At 43.9% G+C, this 20,405-nt stretch overlaps 1 protein-coding gene across 7 annotated transcripts in view; it reads right to left on the bottom strand.

The window, feature by feature from the left end:
* RNF44 (ring finger protein 44) overlaps window positions 1–20,405 on the bottom strand; it is an 84,791-nt gene that overhangs the window by 13,500 nt on the left and 50,886 nt on the right. For all 7 annotated transcript variants that reach the window (XR_002300334.3, XM_072989963.2, XM_072989965.2 and 4 more), the window contains 7 exons: window positions 19,195–19,429; window positions 11,816–11,983; window positions 11,334–11,507; window positions 6,034–6,201; window positions 4,819–4,937; window positions 4,469–4,556; window positions 3,248–3,369 (listed from right to left, as the gene is read on the bottom strand). Coding sequence is in view for 6 of the 7 variants with exons in the window: in XM_072989963.2 (XP_072846064.2) it covers window positions 3,248–3,369; window positions 4,469–4,556; window positions 4,819–4,937; window positions 6,034–6,201; window positions 11,334–11,507; window positions 11,816–11,983; window positions 19,195–19,429 (1,074 nt within the window). In the remaining variant the exon portion in view is untranslated. The remainder of the gene's footprint in view (window positions 1–3,247; window positions 3,370–4,468; window positions 4,557–4,818; window positions 4,938–6,033; window positions 6,202–11,333; window positions 11,508–11,815; window positions 11,984–19,194; window positions 19,430–20,405) is intronic.

Below are 20,405 nucleotides of genomic sequence, written 5' to 3'. Positions count from 1 at the left end.
CAGGCACCATCGCTGGCTTCCGAGGCCTCCGGAGGCCTCAGCAGGCCCCATCGCTGGCTTCCGAGGCCTCCGGAGGCCTCAGCAGGCCCCGTGGGGGCCTCCCGCAGGCACCATCGCTGGCTTCCGAGGCCTCAGCAGGCCTCAGCAGGCCCCGTGGGGGCCTCGCCCAGGCACAATCGCTGGCTTCCGAGGCCTCCGGAGGCCTCAGCAGGCCCAGTGGGGGCCTCCCCCAGGCACCATCGCTGGCTTCCGTGGCCTCCGGAGGCCTCAGCAGGCCCCGTGGGGGTCCCCCACCACCACCATCGCTGGCTTCTGAGGACCTCCAGGAGGCTTTCCACTGGTAAGGTGCTGCTTTTTACTTTTTTAAAAAATGTTCTGGGTGGGTTTTGTAGGGTAGATTTGGGCTGGGGGTATGTTTCTATGTTGCTTTGTGTTTTGGTAATTTTTTTTGCAGTCTCAGCATGGGACTTGCTCTGTTTATTTATTTTTACTTTATTTTTTGGTATTTAAATATTAGTTGCTGCTTTTTACTTTTAAAAAATGTTCTGGGTGGGTTTTGGAGGGTAGATTTGGGCTGGGGGGGTATGTTTCTATGTTGCTTTGTGGTTTGGTACTTTTTTTGCAGTCCCAGCATGGGACTTGCTCTGTTTATTTATTTTTACTTTATTTTTTGGTATTTAAAAATTAGTTGCTGCTTTTTACTTTTGAAAAATGTTCTGGGTGGGTTTGGGAGGGTAGATTTGAGCTGGGGGGTATGTTTCTATGTTGCTTTGTGTTTTGGTACTTTTTTTGCAGTCCCAGCATGGGACTTGCTCTGTTTATTTATTTTTACTTTATTTTTTGGTATTTAAAAATTAGTTGCTGCTTTTTACTTTTTAAAAATGTTCTGGGTGGGTTTTGGAGGGTAGGTTTGAGCTGGGGGGATGTTTCTATGTTGATTTGTGGTTTGGTACTTTTTTTGAAGTCCCAGCATGGGACTTGCTCTGTTTATTTATTTTTACTTTATTTTTTGGTATTTAAAAATTAGTTGCTGCTTTTTACTTTTTAAAAATGTTCTGGGTGGGTTTTGGAGGGTAGGTTTGGGCTGGGGGGTATGTTTCTATGTTGCTTTGTTTTTTGGTGATTTTTTTTTTGGCAGTCCCAGTGTGGGACTTGCTCTGTTTATATATTTTTATTTTATTTTAATTTTCAGTATTTAAAAATTAAGTGTGTCTTAACGTCCGGTGCGTCTTATGGAGCGAAAAATACGGTAACCACAAATGTCTTTTCTGTGCTCACATCATTATTAGTTTTTATTCAACCCCCAAGTGACATTCAATCTTAGTACTTAGTACAACATCCTTTTACAGTTATAACAGCTTTTAAACGTGAAGCATAGCTTGACACAAGTGTCTTGCAGCGATCTACGGGTATCTTCGCCCATTCTTCATGGGCAAAAGCCTCCAGTTCAGCCAAATTCTTAGGCTTGTGCACTGCAACTGCTTTCTTTAAGTCCCACCAGAGGTTCTCAATCGGATTTAAGTCTGGTGACTGCGATGGCCACTCCAAAATGTTCCAGCCTTTCCTCTGCAACCATGCTCTAGTGGACTTGGAGGTATGCTTGGGATCATTGTCCTGTTGAAAGGTCCAACGTCTCCCAAGCCTCAGGTGTATGACGGACTGCATCACATTTTCATCCAATATCTCCTGGTACTGAAGAGAATTCATGGTACCTTGTACACGCTGAAGCTTCCCTGTACCTGCAGAAGCAAAACAGCCCCAAAGCATTATTGACCCTCCGCCATGCTTCACAGTAGGCAAGGTGTTCTTTTCGTCATATGCCTTGTTCTTCCTCCTCCAAACATAGCGTTGATCCATGGGCCCAAACAGTTCTAATTTTGCTTCATCAGTCCACAGAACACTATCCCACAACTTTTGTGGTTTGCCCACATGACTTTTGGCATACTGCAGTCGACTCTTCTTATTCTTGGGAGACAGCAAGGGGGTGCGCCTGGGGGTTCTGGCATGGAGACCTTCATTACGCAGTGTGCGCCTTATTGTCTGAGCTGAAACTTCTATACCCACATCTGACAAATCTTTTTTCAGTTCCTCAGCAGTCACACGGGGGCTTTTCACCACTCTACGCTTTAGGTAGCGCACAGCAGTCGAAGTCAGCATCTTCTTTCTTCCACGACCAGGTAGCATTTCAACAGTGCCCTTTGCCTTGAATTTGTGAATGATGCTTCCTATGGTGTCTCTTGGTATGTTTAACTTCTTTGCAATCTTCTTATAGCCATTGCCCTTCCTGTGAAGACAAATCACCTCTTCTCTTGTCTTCCTGGACCATTCTCTTGACTTCACCATGTTTGTAACCACACCAGTAAATGTCTAGAAGGAGCTGAGTATCACAGTCCTTTTAAAGCTGCCTAATTGGTGCTTATTATGCTTGATTGGTGCTCGGTGACATCCACAGGTGTTTTCAATACCTGATCGAAAACACCTGAATGAACCTCTCTTCTTCAGAGTGGTAGTCTTTAAGGGGTTGAATAATTGTGGCAATGAAGAAACCACAAAAGAAACATTTACTACTGTATTACATAAACAATTGATGTTATTTTAGTTGCATTTGGTTCTTTAAAACGTCCTTGTAGGATTTCATTCTGAATACAATTCCAAATGTACACTATAGTCCCTAAACCCCTTTACAGCATTGGGGGTTGAATAATTTTGAACACAACTGTAAGTACACGGCCCTTGCTGTTAAGGACACACACCCCTTCTTGTTAAGTTGAGCACAGGGTGCTTCTGAATGAGGAATTCCTAGGGGTTTTGTCCCTTTCTCCTATAGACCTTTCTTTTCTACCTTTCCTTCCTATCTCTCCCCCTGTCAAACTCCTGTTAGCTAGTCCTGGTCTCTAGCTCCCTGGGTCTGCCTCAGCTTTATTCCTCAGACCACTTATACATTCTACAGTCTACTTCATTTTCACTGTTTACGAAGGCTCAGTTAAAGTTAAGACAATATCTGCAAATAGGCTACTTTTTCAACCAAGTTATAATGACTGGCCTTATCTCAGGCATTCAGGGCTAGTTACAGCATCCAACCACCATCCCTCCCATACCCAAATAGCACACAGAAAGTTCACACATCTGTATGCTGGACTAACTAATTCCTTCCCATTACACTACGTTCTCTTCTCACCTGGGATTTCCAAACTGCACAAAGTAAAAAGGCCATTACAAGAATTCCTCAGTCTCTCCTTGTACTTACAAGGTTTGTTCCGACTGATGGCTCTCTGGGTTGAAGCGGTAGGATGGAAGGTGCTCAATATCTGCTTTGGTGAGTCCACGTGGCTTGGCCTCTCCTAACCTCTCAGCCAGATTCAGCAATGCCTGGTACGTTTGTTTGGGTTTTAAAAAAAAAAGACAGGTAAGGAGAAACACAGTACATCAGTTCCCTTCTGGGAACAGCCACTCTCTCCACTATTCTCTATAAGAATCTTTGGCTCGCTAGATTCGATCACAACCCTCATAATCAGTTACCACAGGCTACGCCAGTCAGGATTTCTGGGACATCAAAAGTAAAACATCAGGAGGGTCAAAGTCCCCCACCACTGACCTATACAGTCCGCAGCATCACCAAAGACAAGCATGAATCTTCTCTGTCTTTTGCCAGTCAAGTGCTCAGTGACATTACTGCATCCTAAAGCAACTAATTGCCCAATAAAGTAGCAACCTCTTTTTTTTGCACCTTCAGCCACCCTGCAGCTACTTTTCTTCAACACAGCAAATCTAAGCAGTTTTTGCAAGAGCTGGTTCAGCCAAACTATTTCACCAATGGCTGCTCTAGAGCAAAGTTGGGCAGACATTGGGCTTGCAGAATGTATTCTGCTTTTCATCAAAACTCACAGGATTTACCAAATAGAACCTAGGGCAAAAGACATACACTGGATCAAACAGTTGTGAGGCCAAGAATTTGCTTTGAGTATCAGAACTGAATAAAGCCTACCATCTTAACATTTAAAATCCACTATTTGTTACCCCAAATAGTCTTTTTTTTTTCAGCAACATAATTTAGACAGAGAGAGAGAGAGAGAGAAAAAAAGTTCTGTGCCACTGAGTTGGAACTAATTTATAGTGAAATTAATAGGGCTTTCAAGATAAGTGAGATATTTGAGAGTGGTTTTATCAGTTCTGCATCACTCGTAAATTTCCATGGCCAAGTGGGATTTGAACCCTGTTCTCCAGAGTCCAGTCTGTCACTCTATATGCTACACCGCACTGGGAGTCTCTAGAGTATGTGAGGAAAAAGTTATTTTGCTGGCACTGCCGCTGCTGTTATTATTATTAATTAACTAGGAATTATAATAACTTGTAAATGTACTGCAAATCACCCAGAGATCTAGGAGCAGCTATGAGCACCTCCTGCTCGCCCCTGCTCAAAATCTTTTCTACCTTCTAATGCTCCACAAGGACAGAGAAGACAACCCACCTCATAATTTTCCATCTCTACATCATCCACATCCAGGTCCAAGCTTATTGTGGGCCCCACAGCTGTCGGTGACACGGGAAGCATTGAGCTGCAGTTTTTAAAAAAAGCAAAAAAGTGATTAGTAGTAGCAGATGCCATACAGATGCCCATACATCTAAACAAGGATCAAAATCTCTGTTTTGAACTAGTACACTGCTGGAAAGAGGAGCAGCCATATGTCCCCAGCAGAACGACTCTGGAAAGCAAACCTTCGATAGTAAATACTTGCTCTCGAGTCCTAAAAATGGAGAATTCCTGTCCCAGAGAGCACTTATGTTCTCTCTGTGAACACATAGTCAATGGATACTCACAGGAAATATGGCAGGAAGCTTGGGTAGTACGGAGGTGGGGGTGGCGGCGGAGGTGGCAGTGGCTGCTGCAATCTGTATCGCTGGGTATTCAGTCGCCTGGGCATCATGTGTGGATATGGCTGTTGAAAACACCAGGAGCCAGGTCAGTCTTGCTAACATGAGAGATTTGCCTAATTCCTAGGCCAACGACGGGAAGAATCTGGCCCATGGATGGGGCTGGATATGGCCTCATTCAGCTTCTCTCCCATGCCCAGCCAGAATACTTCCTATCTCCAAACAGCAGCTGATTAGAATGGACAGCTTCCTTTTGCTCCTTTCCCACCCCCATGCTTTAGTTGGGCTTTTTAAAGCTTCCACTAGTGAAAACAGACATGTTTGGGTTTTTGAGGGGGTTTTTTAAGCCTAAATGTATCATGCTGACAACATGGGAGCTGGGTCACTGTTGGAGAGAGAAGCGGTAGCCAACCCCCTACCCTGGCCATAAACATAATCCTTAATATAATCAGGTTTCTGAAAAGCCTCGCACAGTGCTAATTAAAGCTTTTTTAAAAAATTAATTACAGCATTACAGAAAGAGAACTTTTGGGAGGGCAAAGTTTCTGGGGGAGATTGGCATGGGCAACCACTTTTAGGGCCACCATCTAATCTAAATTAGGAGCCTTGTGGCACAGTGGTTAAGCTGCAGTACTGCAGCTAAAACTCTGCTCATGACCCAGGTTCAATCCCAAGTAGCCAGCTCAAGGTTCACTCAGCCTTCCACCCTTGCAAGATCAGTAAACTGAGTACCCAGCTTGCGTGGGTGGGTGGGAGGCAGGTAATGTGTAGCCTGCATAATTAACTTGTAAACCACCCAGAAAGTGCTTTAAGGACTATGAGCTGGTATATATGTAGCACACTCTGAAACAGTTTCTATTGCATGATCATTCCTTTTGTTTCACATAGTGCATAAATGCCCCCTTGACCCTTGATCCTCAGAGCCCAATTTCCATATAGACTGAGAACTCTCTTAGATGCCTTCCTCCATCATGGCTCAGAGAAAACCTTGCACAGCCTGCTACTTGTGAACATGGGAATGCTACTTTTCTGGATTATAATTCCTACAATTCCCTGACTCACAGTCAGAGGATTTTGGGAGCTGTAGTCAAAATATAACATTTCCAAGCCCTATGTCTGCTTGAGGTCTTGCAGATTATCCTCCTTCAACAGGACACTCACCACGCCAAAAGGCAGTTCCTGGTGCAGTGGGTCATGGGTGTGCGGAAGGTAATGCAGTGGCACAGAAGGAGACAGTGCAGGAGTATGATGGGAAGGAGAGTAGGAGAAGCCTCCAATGGGGTGCTGTTCACCCCGAAGCTCCACCTCATTGTCTATCCTTTGCAGTGGCTGTGGAGAAAGCAAGTAATAATGCAGGACAAATGAGTACCAGCTCTCAAATACAGCCCGAGGAACAGAAATGCTACTCTGAACAGTCCTGCCTGGCTACAGAAACAAAAGGAAAGCCCCAGAAGGAAACCAAAAGATGGCACTGCTACACTGACTTTCCTACATCATGAGGAGGACAGTTTGGTACAAGGGACCTGCCAGGGACAAGGCAATGAAAAGTCACTGGTTTTCCCAACTTTTTATCAAAACAACAATATACAGCAATATCAGGTCCATGTCTGCAGAGTCAGACTCACTGTCAAACAGCAACAGCACAGGAAAGCTCGGGAAAGCTCCCTTTCTGAAATACAACTCCTGAAATCCTCAAAACCACCATGGCCAAGACTGGAAGATTCTGGTAGTTATAGTTCAAAAAATAATTTTCCAGAACTCTATGTTCCTTCATTGGAGATAAAGAAATGTCTGGCAAAGCTCAGAGTTTAGCAAAGCCCCCTTCCATTTGCTGTCCCAAATCCTCCTTGACTTAACATCTCAGGGACGCCTCCACTGAAAAACACAGATCTGCTGCTATCACATGTGGCTTCACCTTTCGTCGTCTTCTTTCTGCTGGATTCTAGTGCAGACATGTGCAAGTCAACAGTCCCTGTTCTTTTTAAAGAAATCTTAACGTCTGGCATGGTAGCACCTGCAGTAGGGATCTTGTGTTGAACACAAGACAAGGTACATGGACCTAGCCATGAACCAAGGCCATACCGGGGGGGGGGGGGGCTGGATCGAGAGAAGCAGAATAAAGCACACTCTTTCTTAATTACTCATACAAGGCAAAGCAGCAATCAGCACCTTTTTGAGAGGCACTGAAACACTATGGCCAGAATTCTGTTGGGGACGGAGTGGGGGGACACACACTCATGTAAGGACAATAGCTTAAACTGTTCCCACCACCACCACCCTGCTCCCAAGTGGGCTGTTCTTTACACACTCGGTCATCTATGCAGTCATACAACCAACTCTGCAGCCAATATGTGACTGGTTGCACAAAGGACAGCCCACTGGAAGGGAGAAAGGTTTGCATGGTGCCTTTTTGCTCTGCTGTTCCTCAACAGGAATCTGGCCTATGTCTTTAGAAGAGAAACTGTATTAAAGCAAACACAGAAACCACCACCACAAATGAGGTAAATACTAACCAGCTTCCAATTACCTAACCATGATCTCAAACGTTCTTTACTAATTGGATGCTAATAGTCAAGTTTTCTGTGGAGAAGAGTTCCTTTCATTCTATTAGCTTTTATTTTCTTCTGTCCCCCTTTTTTCTAATATTTGGCTCTGCCCCCTTCTCTTGTTTCTTCAGCAATTCTCCACAACTGACTTCCTCCTGCACTTGATTCCCCCCCCTCCCCCCGCCACTACACCCCACCACATACAGGCTGCACAGGATAAAAGGCTACTATGTATCAAGCAGCTTAGTCATCCACTGCTAGTTAGAGGCAACTGACAGTGCTATGCAGCAGGATCCAATACGTAACAAAGGATTTCCAACACCAACTGAAAATGTATTTAAAACCAAAACTCATTAGCCTCTGCCCTCACCTACTGCCTGATTTCCACCTTGATTTTTAAAGCTAGTAGAGAACTCTCTCTTTGCTACTTCATCTACGTGAAAATAACTAGTACTTTCTACAGCTTCTCATTGATTGCTAAATCTCAAGTAGAAGGATGTCTAGCAAATTTCAATGATCTGTCAAATATTTCTTTTGAGACCCAATGGCTCGTCGTCGTTTAGTCGTTTAGTCGTGTCTGACTCTTCGTGACCCCATGGACCAGAGCACGCCAGGCCCTCCTATCTTCTACTGCCTCCCGGAGTTGTGTCAAATTCATGTTGGTTGCTTCGCAGACACTGTCCAGCCATCTCATCCTCGGTCGTCCCTTTTTCCTCTTGCCATCACACTTTCCCAACATCAGGGTCTTTTCCAGGGAGTCTTTTCTTCTCATTAGATGGCCAAAGTACTGGAGCCTCAGCTTCAGGATCTGTCCTTCCAGTGAGCACTCAGGGTTGATTTCCTTTAGAATTGATAGGTTTGTTCTCCTTGCAGTCCAGGGAACTCTCAAGAGTCTCCTCCAGCACCACAATTCAAAGGCATCAATTCTTCGGCGGTCTGCTTTCTTTATGGTCCAGCTCTTACTTCCATACATCACGACAGGAAAAACCATAGCTTTGACTATTCTGACTTTTGTTGGCAAGGTGGTGTCATCTGCTTATCGGAGGTTGTTGATATTTCTTCTGCCAGTCTTAATTCCGGCTTGGGATTCCTCCAGTCCAGCCTTCCGCATGATGTATTCTGCATATAAGTTGAATAAGCTGGGGGACAATATACAGCCTTGTCGTACTCCTTTCCCAATTTTGAACCAATCAGTTGTTCCATATCCAGTTCTAACTGTTGCTTCCTGTCCCACGTATAGATTTCTCAGGAGATAGATAAGGTGGTCAGGCACTCCCATTTCTTTAAAAACTTATCATAGTTTGTTGTGGTCCACACAGTCAAAGGCTTTTGCATAGTCAATGAAGTAAAAGTAGATATTTTTCTGAAACTCTCTGGCTTTCTCCATAATCCAGCGCATGTTAGCAATTTGGTCTCGAGTGCCTCTGCCTCTTCGGAATCCAGCTTGTACTTCTGGGAGTTCTCGGTCCACATACTGCTGAAGCCTACCTTGGAGGATTTTGAGCATAACCTTGCTAGCGTGTGAAATGAGTGCAATTGTGCAGTAGTTGGAGCATTCTTTGGCATTGCCTTTCTTTGGGATTGGGATGTAGACTGATCTTTTCCAATCCTCTGGCCACTGTTGGGTTTTCCAAACTTGCTGGCATATTGAATGTAGCACCTTAACAGCATCATCTTTCAAGATTTTAAATAGTTCAACTCCCAATGGCTTAATGCAACTAAATTTAGTATTGTGTACACTCTCCAGGACATAGTGGAGAGTTCCGACTAAACGCAATCCACCTGGAGTAGGAAATGGCAAGCCACTCCAGTATCTTTGCCAAGAACGCCCCATGATCAGAAACAAAAGGCTAAACACACACACTTTATGTGATCGAAGCTAACAACATGAATTTGACCCAACTCTGGGAGGCAGTGGAAGACAGGAGGTCCTGGTGTGCTCTGATCCATGGGGTCACGAAGAGTCAGACACAACTAAACAACAACAACACTTACATAAAGACCATTCTTTATTTCAGTGGTACTCTGTATACCAAAGGGCCACTGCTTAGCCTCAGAGCATAGGAGGTAAATATCAAGAATTTAACTTTTTTTCTACTGGACTATCAATATTTGACAGTGACTCCGCATCTGCAAACATAGGCCTGCATCTGGATGCAGAAGACCCCACGTTCAATCTGCAGCAGAGCTGAAATGACCTGTACAGCAGTGCTCCATTGGTGGCCTCCATTATTTATAAATACAGGGTGAGACTGAAACTTTAAACCACTAAGGTGTAAATCTCTTTGAAGATATTTGGGATTTCTGAGTCCAACTTACACATGATTGTGCTGTAAAGCATTCAGACTGGTTATGTTCCTTTTTTCACATTTGATGATAATGCAACTCAGCTTCCAGAAGACCCAGCTAATACGGGCAAGGGTCATGGATTTTAGATGTAGTCCAACAATATCTAGGAATCCAAATTTGTGAATCACTACTCCAGAGAGCAGCTGGCAGACAGCTAACACTGAGCTAGATGGTCCAAATGTATAATTTAGTACAGTGTGACTTTCAATATTCTTTTAAAAAGGAAAAAAGGAGGGGAGGGGAGAAAACTCTTCCTCATTTTCCAATGAGCAGAAGGTGCATCAAAATCATTCACTTTTACTAATACTTATTAAGAATCATAATATTAACTGCTCTTTCTGACTATCACTGAATTTCTGAAATTGCTCCCTCCTGGAATCAGTTTTGTCACATTGTATAGTTAGTATATGAAAAGCAAAGCAGAACAAAACATTGCTATTACTAGGTGTTAGGAAAGTAGGACTTCACAAAAGCTATTAGGATGAGGTGATAAACCCCCAAATTATAAAAGCACAATTTACAGAAAGGGGAAAGAAAGCACGGGAAGAGGTAGAACAATCCAGCCTCAAACACAGAAGCCTCATAAGCAAATCCAGAATGACATTCAAACATATCCAGCGAAACCAGACAAGAGAGGGGCCTCAAGTCCCAATTATTCCGAGGCAGATGTTCCTCCACCACCTCATGGGCTAGGCTTGCACATGACTGTCTCAGCTTCACTTACCATTTACAAAGTGGGAACATGAATGGCTAACCTCAAAGGATTACTGTATGTGTTTGTAACAATAAGGTAAGGTACTATGGGCATTTCAAGGTCTCCAGAAAAGTAGGATTACAATCACATATCTCCCTGAACTGGTAGGGCCAATGAGAAACCCAACCGTGCCACATTCTCACTCTTAGGTGCTGCCAACTTTGTACAGAAACTCTCTGCCCTGCCTACCCCCTTCTTAGCCTGCCTTCCTTTACCAACACGTCTTTCAGCTTGTAAGCCTGCAGGCAGGGATTCTACTCTTTTTATTGGCCCCGTGTCAGCTGCTCTGGAAGACTTTCTGGTTGAGTAGTGTGGGGTAAAGGCACTTTAAATAAATAAGCAGTTTCATCAGATGAGGCACATGGACATTATTGCTGCCACAAAGGCATAATAAGTACTGTTGTTACTGCAGTAGACATATTAATTTTCATTTTGCCTCACCCTGTGAATACACCTGCTGGGCAAGAGCAAATCAGGCTTGCTCAATAGTGTGTACAGTCCAGGCTTGGGTTTGCATCTAGTCTCTGGGCAACTGGATACAGCAAGTATCAAAGGGAGCCCATCTCTCAGAAGGGATGGCCTACTGTCCTCATAAATCCTGGCCAGCACAGCAAGTGGTGGAGGCTTTTGAGAATTGCAATCCAAGAACAGCTGGGGACCCCAGTTTGAGAACCGCTGTGCTAGAGGAATAAAACCATGCCAGTTTTGATGTCTCCCAATAGTACAGATTCAAGACTTTTGATAAATAGACCCAAACCATTTCCTTCTTCTAAGCAAACACAGGGCATATTTTTAAAAACAGAAAAACTTACCATACGAGGGTGCTGGGGTTGAAGAGGGACAAATTGACTGAGAGGAGCCATGTGTGGAGGCTGGTGTGATGGCACAGGTGGTGGAGGGTGCAGGATGTAATGGTCACTGGAAATGAGCGGCGGGAATGTTTGGTACGACACAGGGAGTTGCTGCATGGCACAAGCCTGGATCAGCTGTAAGAAAAGAGGGCAAACAGAAGGGTAAGAGAAAAGGAGGGAGAGAGAGAGAGAGAGAGAGAGAGAGAGAGAGAGAATATGAGCAAGTCCTTTTGGCAAAGGCCACATGCCACATCCTTAGGACCAGACTGTCCTGCCTGTCAGTGCCACTCATCGCGGAGAAGGAGGCAGCAAGTGGCCCCCCTTGCCAAGGCTGGCAAGGTACAGCCCTTTTACTAAAACAGGTCCAGAGCATGGCAGGACCTCCCGCCCAACCACGGAAGCCGGCTTCAGTACACGCTGCCTTCCTCAGGCCAATGACTCACAGGAGGTGGGAGGCAGCAGAGAGGGTAGTGCTGTCCGCTGAACATCACGGAGCATGCTGGGAGCTGCTGCGTGCTGCAACCAGGGATATGCTGGCCAGTGTGAAGAGGGAAGCCTTGTGTGGTCACCGTGGTCACCGTGTAGGAGAGAGGGACAGCTCCCTGATGCACCTGGAGGAGAAAGAGACACAGAGCAGAATCAAGTCACACCTTGCATTCCAAGCTACCTTGTCCTTTTTTTCCAGCTTCCAAACTCAAATGAGATGACTACTAAGCATACATTTTAAACAAACAAAGCGAAAACCTTAAAAAAGAAGTACAGTATTGGTCTCATGTCGCAAGAGAAACTCCATCAGCCAGAGTCTGACAGAGAACACTTTTGCCTAGCAGATATGCAAGGTCACACTCGGTCAAACAAAATTTCAAGAGGCAGTTAGCAAAGAAATAGCAGATGTAAGGCGCTGAGTTTGGAAAATGAAAGCCACAATGGACTGGTAATGGTTTAACCCCCCCCCCCCCAAAAAAAAACACAGTTTCATATACAATGAAACAAGTTTCATATAGTCATCAAATTTGTAAAATACCATTTGAAGATGAATTTTCAAAATCTAAAACACGGTTTAAAGTCCAAGCATGAAGATCCATAAAGGAAAGTTCTCTTAAGGAACATTACTGCTAAATTGCCATGTGCAGGTTTTTAATTTAAGACAAACTATGATCTTCACCTTCTTCAAAAAGAGCAGAGAATGTGGAATATGTGGATCTCTAAATATTAGTAGACACTAACTCACAATGATGTGACTTGAAGTCTGACCACATCAGAAGGGCCACAACAGGCTCCCCATGGATATTCTGCTTTGATTGAAAAGTAGTCCTTCTCAGATATTCAAGCTTCATACGAGGGGGAGTGCAAGCATGAGTATCAGGTAGGCATGTGAATCCTCCCCACTTGCTCCCCACCACAGCTCTCAATATTTGTTAGAAATTCTTCCAACCAGAATTCTGGTAGCTGTAGCCAAGAAATTCAAGTCAGAGGAGTTTCTGAACACGTACATATGCCTTGGCAAACCACTCCCAGGAACAACTGCCATTAGCCTGAAGGAGAAGGAAATGCATAGGAGTGGCAAAGCTCCGTGGGAACTGCAAGGGATTTGGAGTCTGGATTTTTTTTTAGAGGCACCCTTTAAAGCAGTGGTCCTCAATCTTGGGCTTCCAGATGTATTTGGACTTCAACTCCCAGAAATCCTGGCCAGCAGAGGTGGTGGTGAAGGCTTCTGGGAGTTGTAGTCCAAGAACATCTGGAGGCCCAAGGTTGGGAACCGCTGCTTTAAAGACCTAATGAGCAAACAGACCACCAGTCCCCTAATCCCTTGCAGCTCCCACAGGGCTTGGCCACTTTTGCTCATTTTCTTCTTCTTAAGGCTAACAGTGGCTGCTCCAGAGAAAGATATGCCAAGGCATAAGTGAAAGTACTGAAACTCCTGTGAGGATCTGGATTTCTTGGCTACAGCTAACAGAATTCTGGCTAGGGGAAGTCCTGGGAAATTTAACAAGCTGTAGTGAAAAAACTCTGAAAGCTCCATGCCTAAGATCATAGTGAGCCCACAAAAGTAGAGAAGGTTACCATGCAGAGGTTCACCCCTCAATGTATGCAGAACAACAAAGCTGGCAGCACATGGGGGGGGGGGGAGACAAGGACACACACATTGCTCTCCCTAACTCATGCAGCTGGGTGAAGGACAAACATTTGAAGAATTATTATGATGTGCTAATTAAGTTGATTCTGACTTACAGCAACCCATGGTTTTCTAGCTACAAAGTATTTCGAAATGGTTTACAGTTCCTCTTTTTGATGGTACTCTAGGATCATATAGCTTGCCCATGGCTGCAGAGGTGGCAGGACATGTACCACCATCCCCCCCCCCCACACACACACAATGTGATCTCAGCAGCCTCCTTCCCAAGAAGCACAGTGTGGACTCAAAGTCACAGCCCCAATTCTGCAGCCAGGTGCTCCAATCCACTGATCAATGCCAGTTAAGCATCTGAACATGGCTACTCACAAGTCTATCTCATGAGGAAACTTTCTATTACAGTTCTCAGGTTTGTTTGGTTTTTTTAAAAACTGTCAGAACACTGAATTCATCTTTGGATCACACAACAGTTTAGGTCATGCACCCTTGGGAAGATGAAGGAATATGTGTGGTCTTTCAATGGCTGGAGTTTTGCATTGGGATTGGCTCTCAAATCTTCTGAAATGACTCAAGGGATCAGTAACTCACCAGATGCTTTTTATCTTATGAAATTATTAGAGTTTGAACCTTTCTTCTCAATATATTTTAAACTGTATTTCATCAATCATTATTTTATAAATTGAACTATACACACTCTGGTTGTTTGGATGAACTTCGCACAACTGGTGTATTTCTATTGCTTTTTAATCATTCTCTAGCCCTAAAAACAACTAATGTGGCATTTCTGACCTCCTGACCTCTTAAAGGAACTAGAAACTGAGACATGCCCCTGGTACTTAAGGATATATCTATAGTTTGGTTTTACTGACTTCTCACAAAGTGATATTCTGGAATTTATTTTTTTTTATCCATCACATAAACTGCTTTATAATACAATGATATACAGTATGGCACTGTGTCTTCAAGGGAAGATTTTTATTTGAAAACCACTGGGATACAATGTCACCATATTTTTCCATTAGCCAAAAAGGCTGCCTATATAGGACTTGTAAAGTAGCAGCCTTTTGTTAAATACGGCTGGAGCGGGCATCCCTGCCAGGCACTTTACTGGCTGCCACAGCACATGACCTCTGTCTGGCTTTATTAAGACTGCTTGGGACTTTGCCAACTCAAACAACACAGATTATAACCTGGAGTATGGAAGCTATGGGTTTTCAGTACCCATGGGAGTGATGCACAATAACAGAGGGGCACTATCCTATTTGGACAAGCCATTTCTGGCATGAAGCCCAAAGTGTTACAATGGATATGGATAAGACATGAGTTTATCTGGCCTCTCAACAGATTACAGCAGCCCTGGGAAAAGTGAGACCCTTCAGGATGTCACTACATTAAAACTGCCATCATGTCTGACCATTAGCCATGCTAGGAGTCCACCATCATCTGGAGGTTCACTGGTTCCTTAGCCCTGTATCAGATGTTTCCCCCAAAACTTTATGACAGTAGGTTCAATTCTGGGGGAGATCACAACCCAATTTGATCTGTCATAGAAAGGAACACAGGACAAGGAGGACAGAGGCCCACCCAAATGCCAAGCCAGCTGGACCTCAAAACAGCGGCTCTTCAAAATTCCAGCAGGAAGTATGTGGGTGTTGTCATGGCTACAGGGCCTACATTATATGTGAATTAATTAGAAGGAACTAATAATAATGTGCATAAATTGGAAAGAACTAATAACTATAATGAAGATTCCTCATATAGCCTCTACACCACTCTTTATAACCTGTGAAAGAACATGAACAGATATAGGCTCTTTATGTTATAAGGGGGTGGAGCCAAAAGGTACAATCCCATTACCCTTTTTGAAAATATTCAACAAGTTTGATCAAATCTTTATTATATATACAGATACCAGTGATTACAGCATAATCACAAAATTTCAGACTCCTCCTGCAACCCCTGTTTTCTGTCCCCTCAAGTTTCTCCAGCCCTGCCTAAAAATATTCTGGATTGTACAAAACCTCCCAAAATAACCTATTCAAATAATTTATAATTCAATCAAACCACAGATTGGAAACAGTTGGGGTTTTTTGGACTACAATTCCCAGAATCCTGTCGGTGGGCTTTTGGGACTATAGTCCGGAAAAAAACGTTACCCATCTCTGATACAAACATGAGGTTCTGGACAGTAAACAAAAAAAATTCTAAAATCAACTTGATATTGATTAATATAACTGTGTATGTGTGCACACTGAATATAAATATAATAGATACAACTGATGCAATATAAAATAAAAATAATAAATTAAATTTAAAATTCTTTCATTAGCTGAAAATACAGTCATTTAAGTGGCATTCTTATAATCCCAGACAATTTAGGATGCTTAAGATTTGGCTCTTTAAGGGAAAAGAGCAAGCAAGAAGGCTGACCTTCTAAAGGAAAACCCACCATCACAAATACCTTTCCCACAAGAAAAACTTAGTGGCTTTGCCTTTCTGATGCTGGAGCTCCCACATCAGTACAGCAAGTGGAGTGTTAGTCACATCGCCTCAACATTTATCTGGAACTGGGATTCAGGGGGCGGGGGACTTGACTTTGGAACTGGCATTTCAGCCAATAGGGAAAAATTATGAAACAAGAAATGTAAAAATCCCCAAAAGTAGAAGGATTAAGGAACAAAACCATTGCTCTCCCCCCTCCCTTCTGGTGTGGGCCTGGTAGGGTTTTGGATTAGGAAGTTCCTTCATCATTGAACCAATCAATACCCACCCCAGGATATCAGGACTGTTCTCTCCAAAGGTTTTGGCTGCTGTACAATATTATAGGAAGACAATGTTACAAGCTACCAAATATACATTCACTGCATGCATTATTGTTGCTGGAAGGTGGGACAATATAACGCTTTCCCTTCTACACTGCTGCCATAGGCTCACTTTCTACTGTGATCCTGATATTCATTGCTCCTTACCACCCCTATACTGAAATAACAAGGGAGGAATGGAATCTCCAGACCTTTGTCATGCCTTATCATGCCTTGCAAGTGACACAGTTTGCAGCCCACTAATCAACTTAGCACAATGGTTCCCAACCTTGGGTCCCCAGATATTCTTGAATTAAAAGTCCCAGAAGGCTTCACCACTAGCTATGCTAGCTAGGATTTCTGGGAGTTGTAGTCCAAGAACATTAGGGACCCAAGGTAGATGAATGAATGACACAGCTTTTATCAATTCATCTGTCACTACAGCTGTTATCTTTCCAAGACAAAGTAATCCTGGGATTTGTAGTTTGGTGAGGTGCCTAGAATTCTTTGCTGTATTTCAGGGGAGTTCATTAGAGCTTTGTAGCAGAGAATTCTAAATACCTATCTGGACTACAAATCCCAGGGTTCCAAAGGAATCTTAAAAATTAAAGTGGTAGCCAACTGTGTAGTAGTACGTATATGCCTTAAGAGGTCCAGTACTGGTAAAATCAAACATGAACACACATCTTCCTCTGCAGGGAAAGAAATGTGTATCTTTAGCCAATTCAGACCTTAGGCAACCCACAGCAAGCATTCCTCCATCACTGCAACAAGATGTCAGGCCTTGGAATTCATTAAGTTCTGAATTCTTCAGCTGTAACACCAGCATGAGTTAGGCATGTGACTGTGGAACCAGAGGTTGGCAGTTCCATGCTCCACTGTGCATCCCAGAAGACTCCGCCTGTGTGGTCTTGCACCAGCTGCACAGTCTCAGGATGATCCCAGAAGGAAGGAATGGTAAACCATTTCTGAGTAATCTCTACCTAGAAAACTCTGGAAATGGTTGTTGCCGTAAGTCAGAATTGACTTGAGGGCACACAATTATCAATGAATCAATCAATCCGGCTTCTATGCCACCCCATCAATGTGAACACTCTCTGGGTGGTTCGCAACAGTCCAAATCACATTAAAATCAGCAATACAATAGTGCAAGATACAATAAATACAAGAAAATAAATAAAATGCTGTCATTGGCTTTAAAATCTGCATTTAAATAGAATTTAAGAGATTTAAAACTAATTTGGACGTCTCAGGCCAGTGGTTGAAAGTAGAGATGGGACCTTCATATTCTTCTCTCGGGGGGGGGGGGGGGGGAGTCGAAGATAAAGTTTGTCGGCACAGGTGGCCGGCCTGACTCAATCCTCCCCTCCAAACCAGGTGTCCACTTACATGCTGAAGTTTCTGTACTAACTTCAAGGGCAGCCTTACTAGAGTGTTATAGTAGTCTATTTTGGAGATTACCAACGCATGAACCACTGTTGTTAGGCATTTCCTATGCAGGTGCAGGCTAAGCAGTTGAACAAAGCTGATGAAAGGCACTCTTGGCCACACCAGGTATTTGTTCCTCCATAGAGAGAGTTGGGTCCAAGAGCACTCCCAAGCTGCAAACCCAATACTTTAGGGAGAGGGTAACCCCATCTGGGCTAGTTAAACATCTCTCTAACTGGTCACAACAGTGAGATCTCCATCTTAACTGGATTCATTTCTAGTGGACTCTCACCTGGTCCATTACTGATGTTAGGCAATGCTCAAGCACCACCTACAGTGGGGTCTTGACTTGAGAACTTAATCCGTATTGGAAGGCGGTTCTCAAGTCAAAAAGTTCTCAAGTCAAATCTGCATTTCCCATAGGAATGCATTGAAAACCATTTGATCCGTATCTGCTCTTTTCCGTCCATAGAAACTAATGGGAAGCTGCTATTCCGCCTTCGACCACTAGAGGGGGATATTTTGTTTCTTTTTTTCTTAGGTCAAGAAAGGTTCAGGGAAGGCAGGGAAAATACAGTCCAGGCAGTACAGGACCAGGCAGTCCAAAGACTGTCTCCCAATCCACTCTCTAAACGCTGGGAGGAGTGAGGAAGCAGACAGGCACCCTTTTCACTGGCAACAGTTAACTGAAAGTTCAACTTTTGCACTTTCCCTGCCTCCCACGTGGTTTTTTTTTTCAGTTCCTAACTCAAATCTAAGTACTTAAGTCAAGTCAATATTTTCCTATGAGAGCGGTTCTTAAGTCAAAATGTTCTTAACTCGAGCCGTTCTTAAGTCAAGACCCCACTGTACTGATGAGGAAAAACACAGATAGTGTTCTCCATGTGATGGATCACCAGGATGAGGGAGTGCCATTCCAACCACTCAGCCACACTACGTTGCTGATCCTGGAGTGGGCGAGCCTGAGAAAGTTAAAATGTGGTGATGGCTAAGGAACTGCTTGATCCTGGTACCATCCAACATTCTAATCTGGCCCAATTCAGCAGTGTTTCCATGGCGTTACAAAAATCCCAAAAGGTTAAGCACTCAAGACTCTCACGCCAACCCTGAAAGGTAGAACTGCCAGCACACCCACAAAAATTTATTTATTTATTTATTTAATTTATATGCCGCCCACACTACCCAGAGGTACCATCTACCAACTCCAAGTAGATGGTCAAGAAAAGACTTGTTTTTAAGTACCATAAGCCCTCCTAGCCAAACACCTAGAAAATGGAGGAATTTTTCTATTTTATTCAAGAGAGTGAAAAAGTTTTTAAAAAGGCAAAAGTTTCAAAAGGTTTAAGAGAGGCATCAAAAGTATTCTGGAGCAAACAATCAATTAAAGTCTGAGGCAGGAGGAATACAGAGCTGTTATTATCAACACCAACATCATCACCTATGCACACAGAGTCCCTACCTGCTCATGAAGATCCACCATGAATGGATGTTGGTGGGGTGGGTGGGCAGCCGGGTGAAGCATTCGTGGTGGCGTATTGGCCAGAACGTACGCCGGGTGCTCATCTACAGGGACTTGCGGCTGTGGCTGCTGCTGCTGCTGCTGGAAAAAAGCCGGGTGCAAGTAGTTCTCATCCTGGACTAGGAGAGCTTGCAGAGGTCGCTCACGTCGGCCCCAGTGGTGCCGCGAAGGAGGGCTGTGGAGCCAGTTGTGGGGAGAGAAATATAGAGGGGTGACCCTACGGGCCAGCCTGTTATCTATGCTGAGCTGTCAGCTACAAATACACCCATTTTTACAGCAAGGCTAGGCCAGAGTAGCAGAGGAGGGGAGAGAGGATGGAGAGAAACAAACTGCTGATGGATGAAAATGAGGGCACCACTTTGGCCACAGCACTGCTCACATTAACGACAAGGCACTGTTGCCATGGTTCTAGTTTGACCCATCCCTTCAAGCTGTCCTCCTTTCTATCTACTGAGGGTAGTCAGGAGTTCTGCCAGCCTCACTCAGTACTTTAAGGTGTCAAGCCTCGGATAACTTCCCAGACATGGTGACTTTAAAGCACATAGAACAAAGACTGCTTGCTATGCCCCCTCCCCTCAGAGAAATGATAAGGGAACAGAATCAGAGAGGGGCTCCATTCTGCCTCCACAGCTCTACACAAACCAGGTGACACTGAGTCCCCACTTCTACAAGTGTCAAGGGGTGCTTCCTCCATATGAGGAAGAATTAAGGAAACACTGTCAACAGGTCCTTGCTATCTGCTAGTGTTGAAGCATGCCTGATTTCACTTCCCCCAATGCAGGAAAGGGGGGGAGAAGGAGCACTTCCAAATACTAACTGAGAGAACAGCTACTGTAATTTTATGCTTTTAATTGTAATCCATTGTATTGTATTTGTTTTTACTGCACTTTATGATATTTGATTTATGCCCCAATTATATTATTGTTATTTTGTATATGTATTATTTTGTTATCCTGTTGTTTATCTGTTGTAAACCACCCAGAGTGACCCTGCCTGCCAGATGGGGGGGGGAGTATATAGGTAGCTAATCTCCTTTCATCAAGGATAACATATGGGCATAGCACCATTGTTTCTATCAACTGCTAACTTGATGTGCAATACAAGATTTATGGCAGATATTTATAGGAGTACCCACAGAATTTATTTTTAAA

This window comes from Pogona vitticeps, chromosome 2 (assembly GCF_051106095.1).
Source record: "Pogona vitticeps strain Pit_001003342236 chromosome 2, PviZW2.1, whole genome shotgun sequence".
Taxonomy (NCBI): domain Eukaryota; kingdom Metazoa; phylum Chordata; class Lepidosauria; order Squamata; family Agamidae; genus Pogona; species Pogona vitticeps.
The sequence above is the reverse complement of the archived record's forward strand: the minus strand, read 5'-3'. Positions and strand labels throughout refer to the sequence as shown.